Below are 13981 nucleotides of genomic sequence, written 5' to 3'. Positions count from 1 at the left end.
AGGAAGTAAACATGGACCCAAGCTGTTGCCTAGCAACACAATTCCGTTGAAATGCATTAAAACGGAGCGTTTCAGACAGAGGATAAATACAGGTATTTTCAGGCAGACAGTATGAGGAATATAAAGTTTTTTTTTTAAAACATTAAAGCATGTAAACATGTTTTAGAAGAAACACAAAATACAAGTAAGAATCTGAAAATGAGAATGATATGGGACCTTTAAATCGAAAGCACAAGCTTTTATCGAGAACATGAACTCCTAATTCAAAGATTACAAATTAGTTTTCTTTTCACCTTGACACCTCCTGGCCTCCGTAAAAGAAAGCCTTTTGGGGTTTGAAAACACAGAATTAGTTACTATATTTGGTAAAAACATAGTTTTTAAGTGGGACGAACTGTTTGGTCTTCTACTTTCAACATCTACAAATATTAAAACAAAATACTTATTTGGAATATTGAGTGTAGCTGCTAGAAAAGCACTTACTAAGAAATGGCTTAAACCAGATACCCCATCATTAGAGAACTGGTATGATGTAATTTATGAAATATTTGTAATGGAAAGAATTACTTTCTCAATGAGGCTTCAAGAAACTACATTTGAGGAAATTTGGAAAGAGTGGAAAAAGTATATTACCCCAAAACACCCTTCTTTTGTTTCATTTTTCTTTTTTTCTAAATGTAATTATTATTTATTGTATCTTGTTTCACATGAAAAGTACCCCATGTTCTATTTGTGTGTTCTATAATTTCATTGTAAAAAGTGGAAAAAGTTGGTTCACTTCATATTTGTATATAATTAAGTTTGTTTACGTAAATGTCTGAGTAAAACCAAATAAAGGAAAAACTAAATGAAAAAAACAAAAACTTTCAGCGATGCAGGTGACTGTTGGGACTACAACGACGGAATGACGTCAAATTCGACAAAAGCAGGCGGGTTTTTTCGGTACCTGGAAAAAGAAGCAGAGTGACACCTCTTCACTGTCGATGAAGCACCTGGTCAACCAGCCAGGTAACTTCTTCTTCTTCTTGCTACACTTAACGAGAAACAACCCAAAGTAGAGAGCTTTTAGACACAGTTACGGCTTGTTTCGGTGATGTGAACGGACTCAAAACAGGTACGTTAACCGTTAATGTTCAGTGTTTTTACCTGTTTTCAGTATCGACTTAAATAACAACACAGAGTTGCTAAACTAGTTTTAGCTTCAGCATGAAACTACATTCCTCACTGCTCTGGTTTAGCTAACACTACACACCAATCTGTTGAAAAAACTTTTTAAAAACAACAAACTCTGGACCATAAAGTTAGCAAACAAAGTTTTAAAGTGAAATCCAACAGTATAAACAGTTTCTAAGAGAAACTGAAGAGTTTCTGTAGCCAATATTTAGTCTATTGTGTGGCATTATAATGTAGGACTGCAAACAGAAAACAGTAATTAAAATAAAGTAGACACTTGGAAGAATATACAGTACAAAAAACAGATATTTCCTGTTGGTAAGTTGTCATATTTTTAGTTAAACATGAACAAATCTCCCCTGAAACCAGACTCAAAACTGATTATGATATTTAAACATAAAACTCAAAATCTCACTTTAGAGTTAAGAAATGTATTACAAATACAGCCATGTTTTATACATTCATCTCACATTATTATATTTTATTTTATTTATTTTATTTTATTTTATTTTATTTTATTTTATTTTATTTATTTTATTTTATTTTATTTTATTTTATTTCAGCTGCTGTTGTTGCAGTCTACTGTATATGTAGTCATACTGACAGGCAAAGTCCAGGCTGTTTCATGTCTTTTCAGAAAGTGTGACTGCAGCCATGTTTTATACCTTCATCTCACATTATTATATTCTCTTTTATTTAATTTTATTTAATTTTATTATATTATATTATATTTAATTTAATTTAATTTAATTTAATTTAATTTATATTATATTATATTATATTATATTTCAGCTGCTGTTGTTGCAGTCTATGGTATATGTAGTCATACTGACAGGCAAAGTCCAGGCTGTTTCATGTCTTTTCAGAAAGCGTGAATGCAGATATATTTTATATCTTCATCTCACATTATTTTATTTTAATTTATTGTATTTTATTTTATTTTATTCTATTTTATTTTATTTTATTTTATTTTATTTTATTTTATTTTATTTTATTTATATTATGTTACATTTCAGCTGCTGTTGTTGCAGTCTACTGTATATGTAGTCAAACTGACAGGCAAAGTCCAGGCTGTTTCATGTGTTTTCAGACAGCCTGAATGCAGCAATATTTATACAGCTTGTTACTCACTTTATGGCTGAAATGAATCAGTGTTTTCTGTTAATAATTGACCAGTTAGAATAATCTTACAGATATCAATAAAGCTGGGTTGGACACACGTGCAAAGTGAATTTTAGATTTAGTAGTTTGTGTGACCTGGCTGGTCTGAAAGCATGGATAAGGGGAGTTTTTTGTCTGTTTTGGTAAATAAAAATCACTCTGTTCAGTTCTGAATTGTGAAATATTCCCTCTTTGAAAGAGGCTACTCTTTTGCATGTTGTTGACATTCCAGGTTGGTGTGTCAGTTTTGGTGAGAGGTTCCAGTTGGTATTTTAAGCTCAACGAGACAAAGGTGCAGCAACTGGCCTTGGGTTTGTGTGTTTAGTACTGTATGTACTTTGTGTAACTTTTTTAATTGTCTTTGTAGTGTTTTATGTCTGAGATTTGTATTTATTGAATTCCTAACGGCAATGCAGAATCCAAGACAAATTTCCCCAAATTAGAATTGACTTGATCAATAATCAGTTATTCCTTTAAGTTATGTTTCAAACAAAAATGCCGAAAAGTTGCTTCTCATATGTGAAGATATCCCTCTTAAGTTTGCCTTCTGTGATATTAAATTAAATTAAATTAAATTATGGGTAATTCCATACCAACTCACCATGATGACCTCATGGATTTAAAAAAAAAAAAGAAGAAAAAAAGGAAAACTTCTATTAAATTCATGGGACCTTGCAAAATCCTATAGCTCTACTCCAAATACTTTTTTTTAGTAATGAATTTTAAAAGTTGTAGAAGTTTGTGTATTATAAGCCTCATCAATTATTTATTTTTCACAGGATTGGGTTGAAATTTGTACTGAACATCCAAGATACCCTAAGGATAATTTACAACATGTATTCATGTTAATAGCTGTTGCTGAATGTTTTGAAATAATCATATGAATAAAAATAAATATTTTTTACCGGAACAAAGAATCTTTAATTGTCAATCTCCACTAGTTTTCACTTTCTTGCAACCCTATGTTGAGTAAATTGAGTGCCACAGATCTTGCTTCGGAGCTGAAAAAAATCTTTTAAGATATTTTGACTGTATATTTTCCCAAGAATGATTATTTTAATTTCGTTGAAATCATTTAATATTTTGAATATAGCTAATTTTCCGTACTTTCCACTGGCAATACTGTATTACACGCAGTGGTTTTATTTCATAGGTAGATATTATATATATATATATTTGTTTTCTATCTCGGTCTGATACCTATTGAGTCTGTTTTTCATTTGGTTCAAGAAAGTTACAGTTTGTAATGGCTTGGTTTGTTAGTTGAAAAAACAACAACATTTGTGTTTCTCAGCTTCAATCAAATTTCCTTTTTTTAATATTTAATGTTTCTCAGGCTTTGTCCACTATGTTACAAGTGTAAGACATGCTTGTTTACAGAAAGTGATTAAATGATGCAGTAATATAACATATTTATTTTCTATTAATTTGATTACTATAAAACATTCAGCAACAACTATTTACATGAATACATGTTGCAAATTAGCCTACGGGTATCTTGGATGTTCAGTACAAATTTCAACCCAATCCAGTGAAAAATAAGCAACTGTTGAGGCTTAGAATAAATAAATAAAGTCCAAAACTTCAAAAAATCATAACTAAAAAAACTGGGTTTTCAACTGGACAAAACAAGCAGTTTGGAGATTTTATATAGACCAAACAATTAAGGGTTAATCAACAAAGTATATTCTCCACATTAATTGATAATGAAGATAATCGTTAGTTAGTTTGATATATGATTTGGACTTTATTAACTGTGGTGAAATAAGGAGAAGATGCCAGTCTCCTTCAAATAATTGGACATAAAGCTGATAGGTCCACAAAGTTTCTAATTCACTTTCACTGGATTTGTTATTTGTGATACTTGTTTTAGTGTTTGGGAGTCTTATTCTTCACCATTCAATCAATACTTAAGTTAAGACAGCAGATGTAACGTATTTATAGCAATACTTTAAGTGGAATTTGTCAGATTTTCTAACATACTCTCAAACAAGACTAACTGCTGCACAAACATGCCGTATACACTGTGTTGGTCTGTGCAGGGGCAGGACAAGCCACATAGGGCAACACACCCATGATAAACAGTGAACTTTGATTTTTTTTTTTGTGAAGTTGAAGGCGGAGCAGGAAATTGTTTTTAAAAATGGTTCTACCTTTTTTCCCCCCTCACAGAGAAATCAACCAAAAATGACTTTTAGCAGCTGGAAGAAGCTTTGCTAACAGTCAGACTCTTGATAGTACGTCAGGTATCGACTAAAAAGAGAGAAAATAGAATTTAAAAAATGTCTGTCCTAGGTTCATTTTCACCTGAAGAGACACAAATACCAGGAAGTAAAAAGCCAGAAGAGAGAGACAGCATAGAGGAAAGACAGGAGGTCACAGACGAGGAAGAAGAAGAAGAGGAATCAAAGAAGAAGGAGGAGGAAGAAGAAGAGGTGACCAGCTCTGCTCATCTGGAGCCGAGCACTCTGCCATGGCCCGGAGACAAAGACAAGAGGCCTCAGACGGACAACGACGATGGAGTCTGGTCAGAAAAAGGAGTTTCTGAGCCTGAAGAGAGGGACACGGGGATCAGCGGAGGAAGCCAGGACTTGTCGGAGGAGCGGAGCCAGGAAGAGAGCGACAGAAAGAGCAAGTGGAGGGAAAGCATGCCTGAGGGCGATAAGTGGAGGGACGATGAGATGGAGGTGCAGCGGAACAATAAAGGGGACGGATCACTGGCAGACGATGAAGATGAGGGGGAGGAGGAGGAGGAAGAAGAAGTGTCAAATTGGATCTCAGAGAAAGACGCTCTGGGTTTCACTCCAAAAGTCACGATCGTGCGTCCGTCCAGCAAAGAGCTTCCTGAGGAGAGCAGGCTGTTCATAGAGAAGGACTACGAGAAGGAGCCGCAGACGGAGCCCGACTCAGCAGGACAGTTCTATCCAGACTGGACAGAGCCGGACGACAACAAGTACTGTGAGTATAAAAACGCACACTACACTTTACTGCATCTGGGCCCATATTTATTAAGCAAGGAGCAAACAGTGTGAGCGACACATTTATCAAACAACTCACTCCTGCTAACCGTGAAGTGTAGGAGTAACATTTAAGAGTCATCACATCATTGATCACATGTTTGCTCTGAGCAGGAACAGCCAATCAGAGACATGGATTTATTTTATATCTGCACATTGTCCACAAAAAAATCCCTGCATTTTTCTCAGTGATGTTATTCTGTCATTTTTAATTTTAAAGTGTATTTTATTTGTGTGCACTATAATATCTCCACTAACAGTTACCCTTTCAAATTATTATCAACAATATATTCATATATTTTAAAATATAAAATTATATAAATAAGGATTAGATAGTAGGAAATTGGCTGACGGAAACCAAAAAAATCCGACTGGAGAAGGAGAGAAATTTAGAGGTGCATCAGAGAAATCATCATAAAATAAAGGAGAATTTAATATTGATGAGATCAGACAATAAAGAAGCAAATTAATTGCAAACAAAATCATTGTCGGGTTTAATTCTTGTTGTTCGCAGCCCTGATAAATAATGTTAACAATAAAATTATAAAATTCCTGAAAATAAAAAGTTTGAAAAAAGTCTGGAAAAAATGTCTGAAAAATAAAGTTTGAAAAATGTCGGAAAACAAAAGTCTGAAAAGATTTCCGTTTAAAAAAAAATCCGAAAATGACTGAAAAAAAGTCTGAAAAATGTCCCAAAAAAAAGTCCGGAATAAAAGTCTGAAAAAAAAAGTTGCAAAAATGTTGGAAAAAAAAGTCTAAACAATGTCTGAAAAAAGGTAAAAAAAAAAAAAAAAGATGTCTGGAAAAATATCCCAAAAAAAGTTTGAAAAATGCTGGAAAAAAGACTCTGAAAAATGCCTGGAAAAAAAAAGTTTGAAAAATGTCCCAAAAAAATGTCTGAAAAAAAAAGTTTGAAAAATGTTGGAAAACAAAAGTCTGAAAAAATTACTGTAAAAAAAAAGTCTGAAAAAATGACCTAAAAAAAAGTCTGAAAAGATTTCCGTTAAAAAAAAATCCGAAAATGACTGAAAAAAAGTCTGAAAAATGTCCCAAAAAAAAGTCCGGAATAAAAGTCTGAAAAAAAAAGTTGCAAAAATGTTGGAAAAAACAGTCTAAACAATGTCTGAAAAAGGTAAAAAAAAAAAAAAAAAGATATCTGGAAAAATATCCCAAAAAAAGTTTGAAAAATGCTGGAAAAAAGACTCTGAAAAATGCCTGAAAAAAAAAGTTTGAAAAATGTCCCAAAAAAATGTCTGAAAAAAAAAGTTTGAAAAATGTTGGAAAACAAAAGTCTGAAAAAATTACTGTAAAAAAAAAGTCTGAAAAAATGACCTAAAAAAAAGTCTGAAAAGATTTCCGTTAAAAAAAAATCCGAAAATGACTGAAAAAAAGTCTGAAAAATGTCCCAAAAAAAAGTCCGGAATAAAAGTCTGAAAAAAAAAGTTGCAAAAATGTTGGAAAAAAAAGTCTAAACAATGTCTGAAAAAGGTAAAAAAAAAAAAAAAAAGATATCTGGAAAAATATCCCAAAAAAAGTTTGAAAAATGCTGGAAAAAAGACTCTGAAAAATGCCTGAAAAAAAAAGTTTGAAAAATGTCCCAAAAAAATGTCTGAAAAAAAAAGTTTGAAAAATGTTGGAAAACAAAAGTCTGAAAAAATTACTGTAAAAAAAAGTCTGAAAAAATGACCTAAAAAAAAGTCTGACAAAAGTCTGAAAACATTTAGGAAAAAAAGACCGAAAAATTGCATAATTACATATAATAGGTTTGAAGAACCATAACTATGGGTGAACAAAACGAACCCCAATTCTTATTTCATTGTACATCATTAATGGCTATTAGGGCTGTGTATTAGCAAGAATCCAGCGATACGATACCTATCGTGATACAGGGGTTACGATTGAATATATTGCGTTTTTATTCTTATTTTTTTAAATCTCCATAAAGAACACACCATCATATGCATGAAATCTGAATAAAAAAGTTAACTTTTTTGTGCAATCAGAACAGTGGGATCTGCATTTGCATTTATCACAGTCCGTGTAGAGTTTGCATGTTCTCCCTGTGTCAGCGTGGGTTTTCTCCGGGTACTCAGGTTTCCTCCCACAGTCCAAAGACATGCAGGTTAGGTTGATTGGTGACTCTATCGGGGTAGCCCGTAAGTGTGAATGGGAGTGTGAATGGTTGTCTCTCTCTATGTGTCAGCCCTGTGGTAGTCTGGCGACCTGTCCAGGGTGTACCCCGCCTTCGCCCAATGTCAGCTGGGATCGGCTCCCTCCTTAAATGGAATGCAGCCATCGTGTTAGTAACGTGTGCTTTTCCTACTACGATAAGTCAAAATGTCTGCTGTGAAAAAGGCTAATTACCACATCACAGTAATGTTAAAAAAAAGTATAGTTTCAAGTGTTTTTTATTAGTTAGAAAGCAGAGAGATGACGAGATAGAGGTAGGGAATGACAAAGGTCTCTGGCTGGATTCAAACCAGGGACATCGCGGCTCATGATTGTTGCCTAAAACCCCCCCGGACCACCCAGGCATCAGATTTCTAAATCCCCTAATCCGTCTTTACTAACCGTTTTCCTGCCAAAGTATCCTCTTTCAACAGCTATTAAATCAAATTAAGGCCAGATTAAGAAAGATTATTGTTAACACAGATGCTCACCAACTACTCTGTCATCATTGCGATTCTAAATCCTGTTTTATTCTTTTTAAGTAGAAGATGAGACACATAATCTCCCAAGTGTGAGGAACATAAGAGCTTGCTGCGCTGTGGATTTTGAGTCGTTTACTATATGCAACCAGGCGCAGATAAGATTTTAAGTATATTCTTAGAAGGGAGGGTTTTTAAATGAGCAACTTTCATTTGATTAACTAGTTATGTATATATGATATCAGATTTCTGTCTTTGTTCTAATTAGAGATGCAACGATTTTCTTGGCCGATTCAAAAACGTTTTTCTTTCTAAGAACTATAATTGTCAGCATACACATTGTGTAACTTTTCTTTAATGGAAAATTCAATTCTATGTTCTTACATATCAGAGAAGAATCTATACAGTTTATGTAGACCTATTATGAGTCAACTATTTATTATCTATCTAAATCTAATATGTATTTATTTATATAAAACTATTTATGAACTAGTATTTATTTACCAAAATTTAAAGGTGTGTGTGTGTTATATTTTATTAACAACTATTGGCGCAAGAGGAGAGGGAGAGACCCCACGCTGTTGGCAGAAGAGCCGGTCACTGAGATTACTCTGAGCAGCAGTGTGCATGGGGATGAATTACAATATAATAAATTTGATTATACTTCCTGCTTTTTCCCTGATGGTCTGTATAAGTCACTAAATTTGTCGCTAGTCACTTTTAGAAATAAAGGCACTAAGAGGATCTGAAAAGTCGCTAAATCTATTGAAAAAGTTGCCAAGTTGGCAAAACTGTGTGTGTGTGGCTACTGTCCATAGTGTGGTGCATGTGTGTAAATTTGACCAACACAGAATCGGCTATAGGCTATAATGTTTTCTATCACATATCTTTATTGATTTTGAACATAATACATCACTTTTCCAAAATGGGTTTGTTACATCTTCCCCCCTATTCACCCATATACCCACCCATGATCTCTGAGCCCTCGGTGTAGATAACAACCAAAATGATAGTTTACAAAATGCTAACAATAACTAAATAAATTAAATTATTTGCATATATATAGAAATTCCCACATGCAGAAATGCATACATACCTGTCTGTTTGTCCCCCCCTAAAAGGTTTACAGTCTCGTTTGTACATGTTCAAGAATTTACGTTATCAGGAATTGATTCCAAAAATGTAAGGTATAAATCACATATTTTATAAAAGATATAACTTTTTTTTGTTTGGTTGTGTACGTAAGCTTTTCAATCGCAATGCAAGAGGAAAGCTCTTTAATCCAAAGGTTCAAAGATGGACAACAAATACTTTTCCATTGTCTAGCAATAAGACGCTTCACTTGTATCAGGCAAAGGTTAATCAACTTGCATTCATGAGTTCTCAGGGCCAATGCTCTATCTGCTATAGGCTGTCTGACACTGATCGATCCTCCGGTGATGTCCGATCAAGCTGAAAATCGGCCAACTTCCATTCACCCGCGATCGATCTGTGCATCTCTCGTTCTTATCCAGGCAGGTTAAAGTGTTTTCTGAAGCAAACTTTCACTCAGTAAGTAAGTGAGTCACTGCACACTGATGACCTATTTCCTCCTTAATCAGATATAATTACAGATTGTCAGATGAATCATGTCTCCAGTCTCATCCTCTTTGTCTCGCTGTCACCTTGCTGTCCCAGTAAAGACAGAAGCTAATGATTTTGTATTGAAATGATCCCTTTCTCCTTCGTCAGACCTGTGTGAGCGTCTGTGCAGCGAAAAACTGAGGCTGTCTCTGGCGACGGCGGCCGCAGTGCTCCTCTTCCCTCTCCTGGTGTGGGGAGGTTACGCCCTCCTTCCCTTTGACTCACCTCTGCTGCACAGCACGCCCCTCAGGGTGGTGTACACTCTACGCTGCTCCTTCTTCGCCATCATCCCCATCCTGCTCGGTAAGACCTCATGTGTTAAGTTTATCGTGCATTGAAACAAATACTTAATATAATCTAAAATGAACACTGTAAGCCATAAACAATAAAAAAACTTCCCACGGAATAACACCAGGTGATGCTGACCCTCGTCTCTTCTGCAGGTGTGGTGGTGCAGGGCGTGGCCCGGCTTCGCTACAGCGTCCTGAAGCCCCTCTATCAGAGTGAACTGGTACACAGAGAGGTGGCAGTGCACTGGCACTACGTCAACGAATCGCTGTCCCTCTTCCTCTTCTTCTTCCTGCAGCTCGCTGTCATGGCAACCTACATCGACCAGGATCTGGTCAAACTGGTACCGCTGCTCACCATCGTATTTGTTTTCGGCAGGTATGAGTGCTCGCTGTCACACGTTGTTAAATGTTTAGGATCTTAAACCCAGAATAGGTGAAGGGATAGATGATTCTGAATGTTGTTTTGGTTATTAAATGTCTGCTTAACGGCATGACGGAAATGTGTGAAGGAAATGAACTGTGGGTCATCAGATTATTTAAATAGCTGTCTAGTTTGTGAAATCATCCCGTCAACACTGGCTAACTTTGATGTAGTTCAAACAGACAAATGTATGTCAGCGACAGATAAAATGTTCCCTGCAGAGAGCTCATGCTCAGTTACTCAGTAACTCAAGGCCAACAATGCCAGGCTGCACATTTACTCTCCAACTAGTAAAGAATTGACTTTCTGTACTTTCAGTCGTTCATTCCTATCAGTAATACACTTCACTTACTCGGCATGACACCACAGTGATACCACAATCAATAGATCAGGAAGGATTAATACAAATCCCCAGTTTAACCGCAGTATCTTTAACCCACTTACTGTGTGTGGGAGTATTGGCTACTTCCTGTTATGACTTTGCATGCCTGGCAACAGTAAACACAACAGATCAAAGTTTCACAATGCTGACGTACAGTTATAGCAGTCATTTTGAATACAGTTACATTTTCCACTTTCTCACACAAATAAACTGGTTTAACTGGGGATGTGTTTTAAACCTGATGACTCACAGGGTTGCATGTCCAGTTACTTTATTCATTCATTTTTTTCTTTTCCAGGTTTGCATTTACACAGGATTAAACATTAAAGGAACGGTGTGTAACATTTAGGGGGATTTATTGGCAGAAATGGAATATAATATTAATTAGTATGTTTTTATTTGTGTAAAATCACCTGAAAATATGAATCATTGTGTTTCCATTACCTTAGAATGAGCCGTTTCTATCTACATAGAGAGCGGGTCTTCTACATGGAGCCGGTCGCCATGTTTCTACAGTAGCCCAAAATGGACAAACCAAACACTGGCTCTAGATAGGGACATTTGTGTTTTCACATTTTGGCGTCGGCCCCCGTAGTTCTCCTTCACATCCGGCACACGGGAGACAGTCCAGTTGGTTGCGATCTGCAACCTCACCGCTAGATACCACCAAATCCTACACACTGTATCTGTTTAAGGGACTGATAAACCACTACAACAACACATAAGTTGGGGTTAGGAGGTGGGGGTGTACAACTACAGTACAGTTCCACATAGTTAAAGATTTAATTTAGTCATCTACGTTGGCGATCGAGTTCCAAAATCATCTCTGATACAAACACAGTGTTCGTCATATCGCATTTAAATGCAAATTTATGTTTTCGAAAGGCAGCACTTATCATGATTAATATCACTTAGCATATGTGATATTCTTTCAATACCAACAATATTTAAAAATCCAAGTAACCAGTCATCTATTGGAAAACAACAACAGCCCGCCGGCTTTTACTGAACGAAACCACGGCAGCATAATGCCGCCCCGGCTTGTGATTTTTAGATACTACACTAGGATCGTGGGAGCAAAAGGGGCTTAAACACAACAGCGCCGCCGTCTAGTGTGTGTGTGCGTGTAGTCCCACCGTGTTGGCTGTCCCTTTCACACAGACATCGGCTCGGCTCTGTGACAACCTCCGCTGCCGGCTCAGCGGCGGAAGAACTCTGCCCCCGCTTTCCACCTCTGTACCTTTCATACAGAACAGCGAGGCGGAATAACGGCGCAACATTCCCGCCTTGATCAGGCTGTGTGAAAGGGGCTAGCGGTTCAGTTGTGACGACTGGACGCTCTGAAAAAAATATTCTCAGGCAAAACTAAATACACGATGAGGGGAAAGTAGAGTAAAAAAACATCCATTAAGTTATTAATCCAGATCTTTTGACTCATCAAGCCCTTAACACTAAAAATTATGAAAGGCATGGAGGAGCTAAGCCGTCTAACGTTCCCGCTGAAAGGGCAGAGTGGGTGTGCGGGCTGATGTGGGTCGTGATCAGATCTTTTTGTTCAAGCTGATTATAAACCAAACAGAAGTGTTGGAGTGCATCCATCTCATCTGCCTCTTGTTGGCCTCTATAACGTATTACTTGTGTCATTTCGTGTGTTGCAGGCTGATCTACTGGCTCTGCCTCTCTCTGGACAGCAGCATCAGGGGCCTCGGTTTCGGCTTCTCCTTCTTCCCCATACTGGTCATGCTGGGCGTCAACCTGTACTACGTCTGCTCTTCACTCGGACAAGGGGCGATATTTGACGTGGAACCTCCCACGACGGCTCCTCCCAAGCAGCGCTGGTGGGGTTAAAAGGCCGCCGTCCAAAAAAGGCGACGAGGAGTTAAGAGACACAACTGTAAACACGCCTTTTTTAGTATCATGATGACACAGCAACACTCAGACAACTTGTCTCGTTCTTTTGGTGTCCTGTAGAGTTGTAATCCTTCAGATTTCAGTTCTGGTTGATTTGGACAACACCTGTGGTTACCATGGTAACAGCAAGTGCGGTTTAATACTACAACAAACTCTCCTTGAGCATCCATCCTTCAAACCATTATCTGTAACCGCTTATCCCACTCGGGGTCGCGGAGGGGCGCTGAAGCCGACATTGGGCGCAGTTGGTGTGCACCCTGAACAGGTCGCCAGACTATCACAGGGCTGTCACATAGAGACATCTCATTGAGAAGATTTTTTAAAATTAAATTAATAATGATCCGCTGTCAAAACAACTCAAAAGTGACCTCTGTCTTGTTTTGTAGACACATTTTGGTCGCAATAAAAGCCACGCATTCTCCAGTTGAATGCTTTTAATGTGAAGGGGCAGAAGGAAATGTTTCTGTTGACATCAACAGTGAGGCTGCTTGCACTGGATTACATGCATTCATCGTTTCCTTTGAATCCATTATGCTTATGAAGGCAATCGAGAATGGCAGATCCCGCCACTACCTATAAAAACATAGATAGTATAAAAAATGATGATTTCATAAAAATCTCAAGGATTAGAACTTGTAGTGTTTTTTATAAATTTGTTGGCTTTTGTTAAAGAAATCAAACACAAGAAGCAGGTTGTGGGATAATTTGTAGCTTGAATATATGTATAAAAAAATGAAGAAATCCAAAAACAACCTAGTTACGAGAGGAAGTTGAAAAGTTTACATACAATAAAAAAGCTCTCATGTGCATGCAAATTAAAAAAAGACATGTGGTCTGACAAAGGGCTATTTTTTACAGTGTGTTTACTAACTCTTCAATCATAAATCTTTAAGCAGTCTGAACCTTTTCGTCTTGAGCTGATGAAATCAGCGTTTTTAAGGCGAGACGAGTTTCACTTCACGGCATCCAGTGTTTGGAGGTGATTCAGCAAAATGAAGACAGAAATGTAAGATATGAAAGCTGAAAAGTGACAGTTAGAAGCACAGAATCAAGTGAGTTGGACATCAAAAGTAAAAATTTAAGGGCACTATAAGATTTCTTTTTTTTATATGAGATTGAATTTTCTAACGGTAATCTTTAAACTTTGTTTTTATAAGTGAGACAGTTAAATGCATCTTTGTTTTATTGATCAAAGGCTTTTCTTTGTTTATAGCAGCATAAATTGTTGGTCTATTTTTGGATAGTCTCTTTTCTTTCTTTTGAAGGAACTTTTTTCAGTGTATGAGAGAAGTATTTAAAGCAATATTTGGGACTTTGAATGAGTTCAATAAAGCAATAACAAATATGATACTCAA

At 36.5% G+C, this 13981-nt stretch overlaps 1 protein-coding gene across 2 annotated transcripts; it reads left to right on the top strand.

Moving 5' to 3' along the window:
* The first annotated feature begins 905 nt into the window (after nt 1-905).
* On the top strand, nt 906-13981 carry LOC119503670 (transmembrane protein 79-like). Of its 2 annotated transcripts, none has more exons than XM_037795552.1 (5): nt 906-1008; nt 4507-5292; nt 9731-9925; nt 10066-10288; nt 12374-13981. In XM_037795552.1, the coding sequence occupies exons 2-5, from the start codon at nt 4617-4619 to the stop codon at nt 12561-12563; spliced, it is 1284 nt and encodes a 427-aa protein (XP_037651480.1). In that variant the 5' UTR covers nt 906-1008; nt 4507-4616; the 3' UTR covers nt 12564-13981. The 2 variants fall into 2 exon arrangements, with proteins under 2 accessions (XP_037651480.1, XP_037651479.1); XM_037795551.1 differs by having other exon boundaries at nt 950-1114.

This window comes from Sebastes umbrosus, chromosome 15, assembly GCF_015220745.1.
Source record: "Sebastes umbrosus isolate fSebUmb1 chromosome 15, fSebUmb1.pri, whole genome shotgun sequence".
In the NCBI taxonomy this organism is placed as follows: domain Eukaryota; kingdom Metazoa; phylum Chordata; class Actinopteri; order Perciformes; family Sebastidae; genus Sebastes; species Sebastes umbrosus.
Note: the sequence above shows the minus strand (reverse complement) of the source record. Positions and strands in the feature narration are given on the sequence as shown.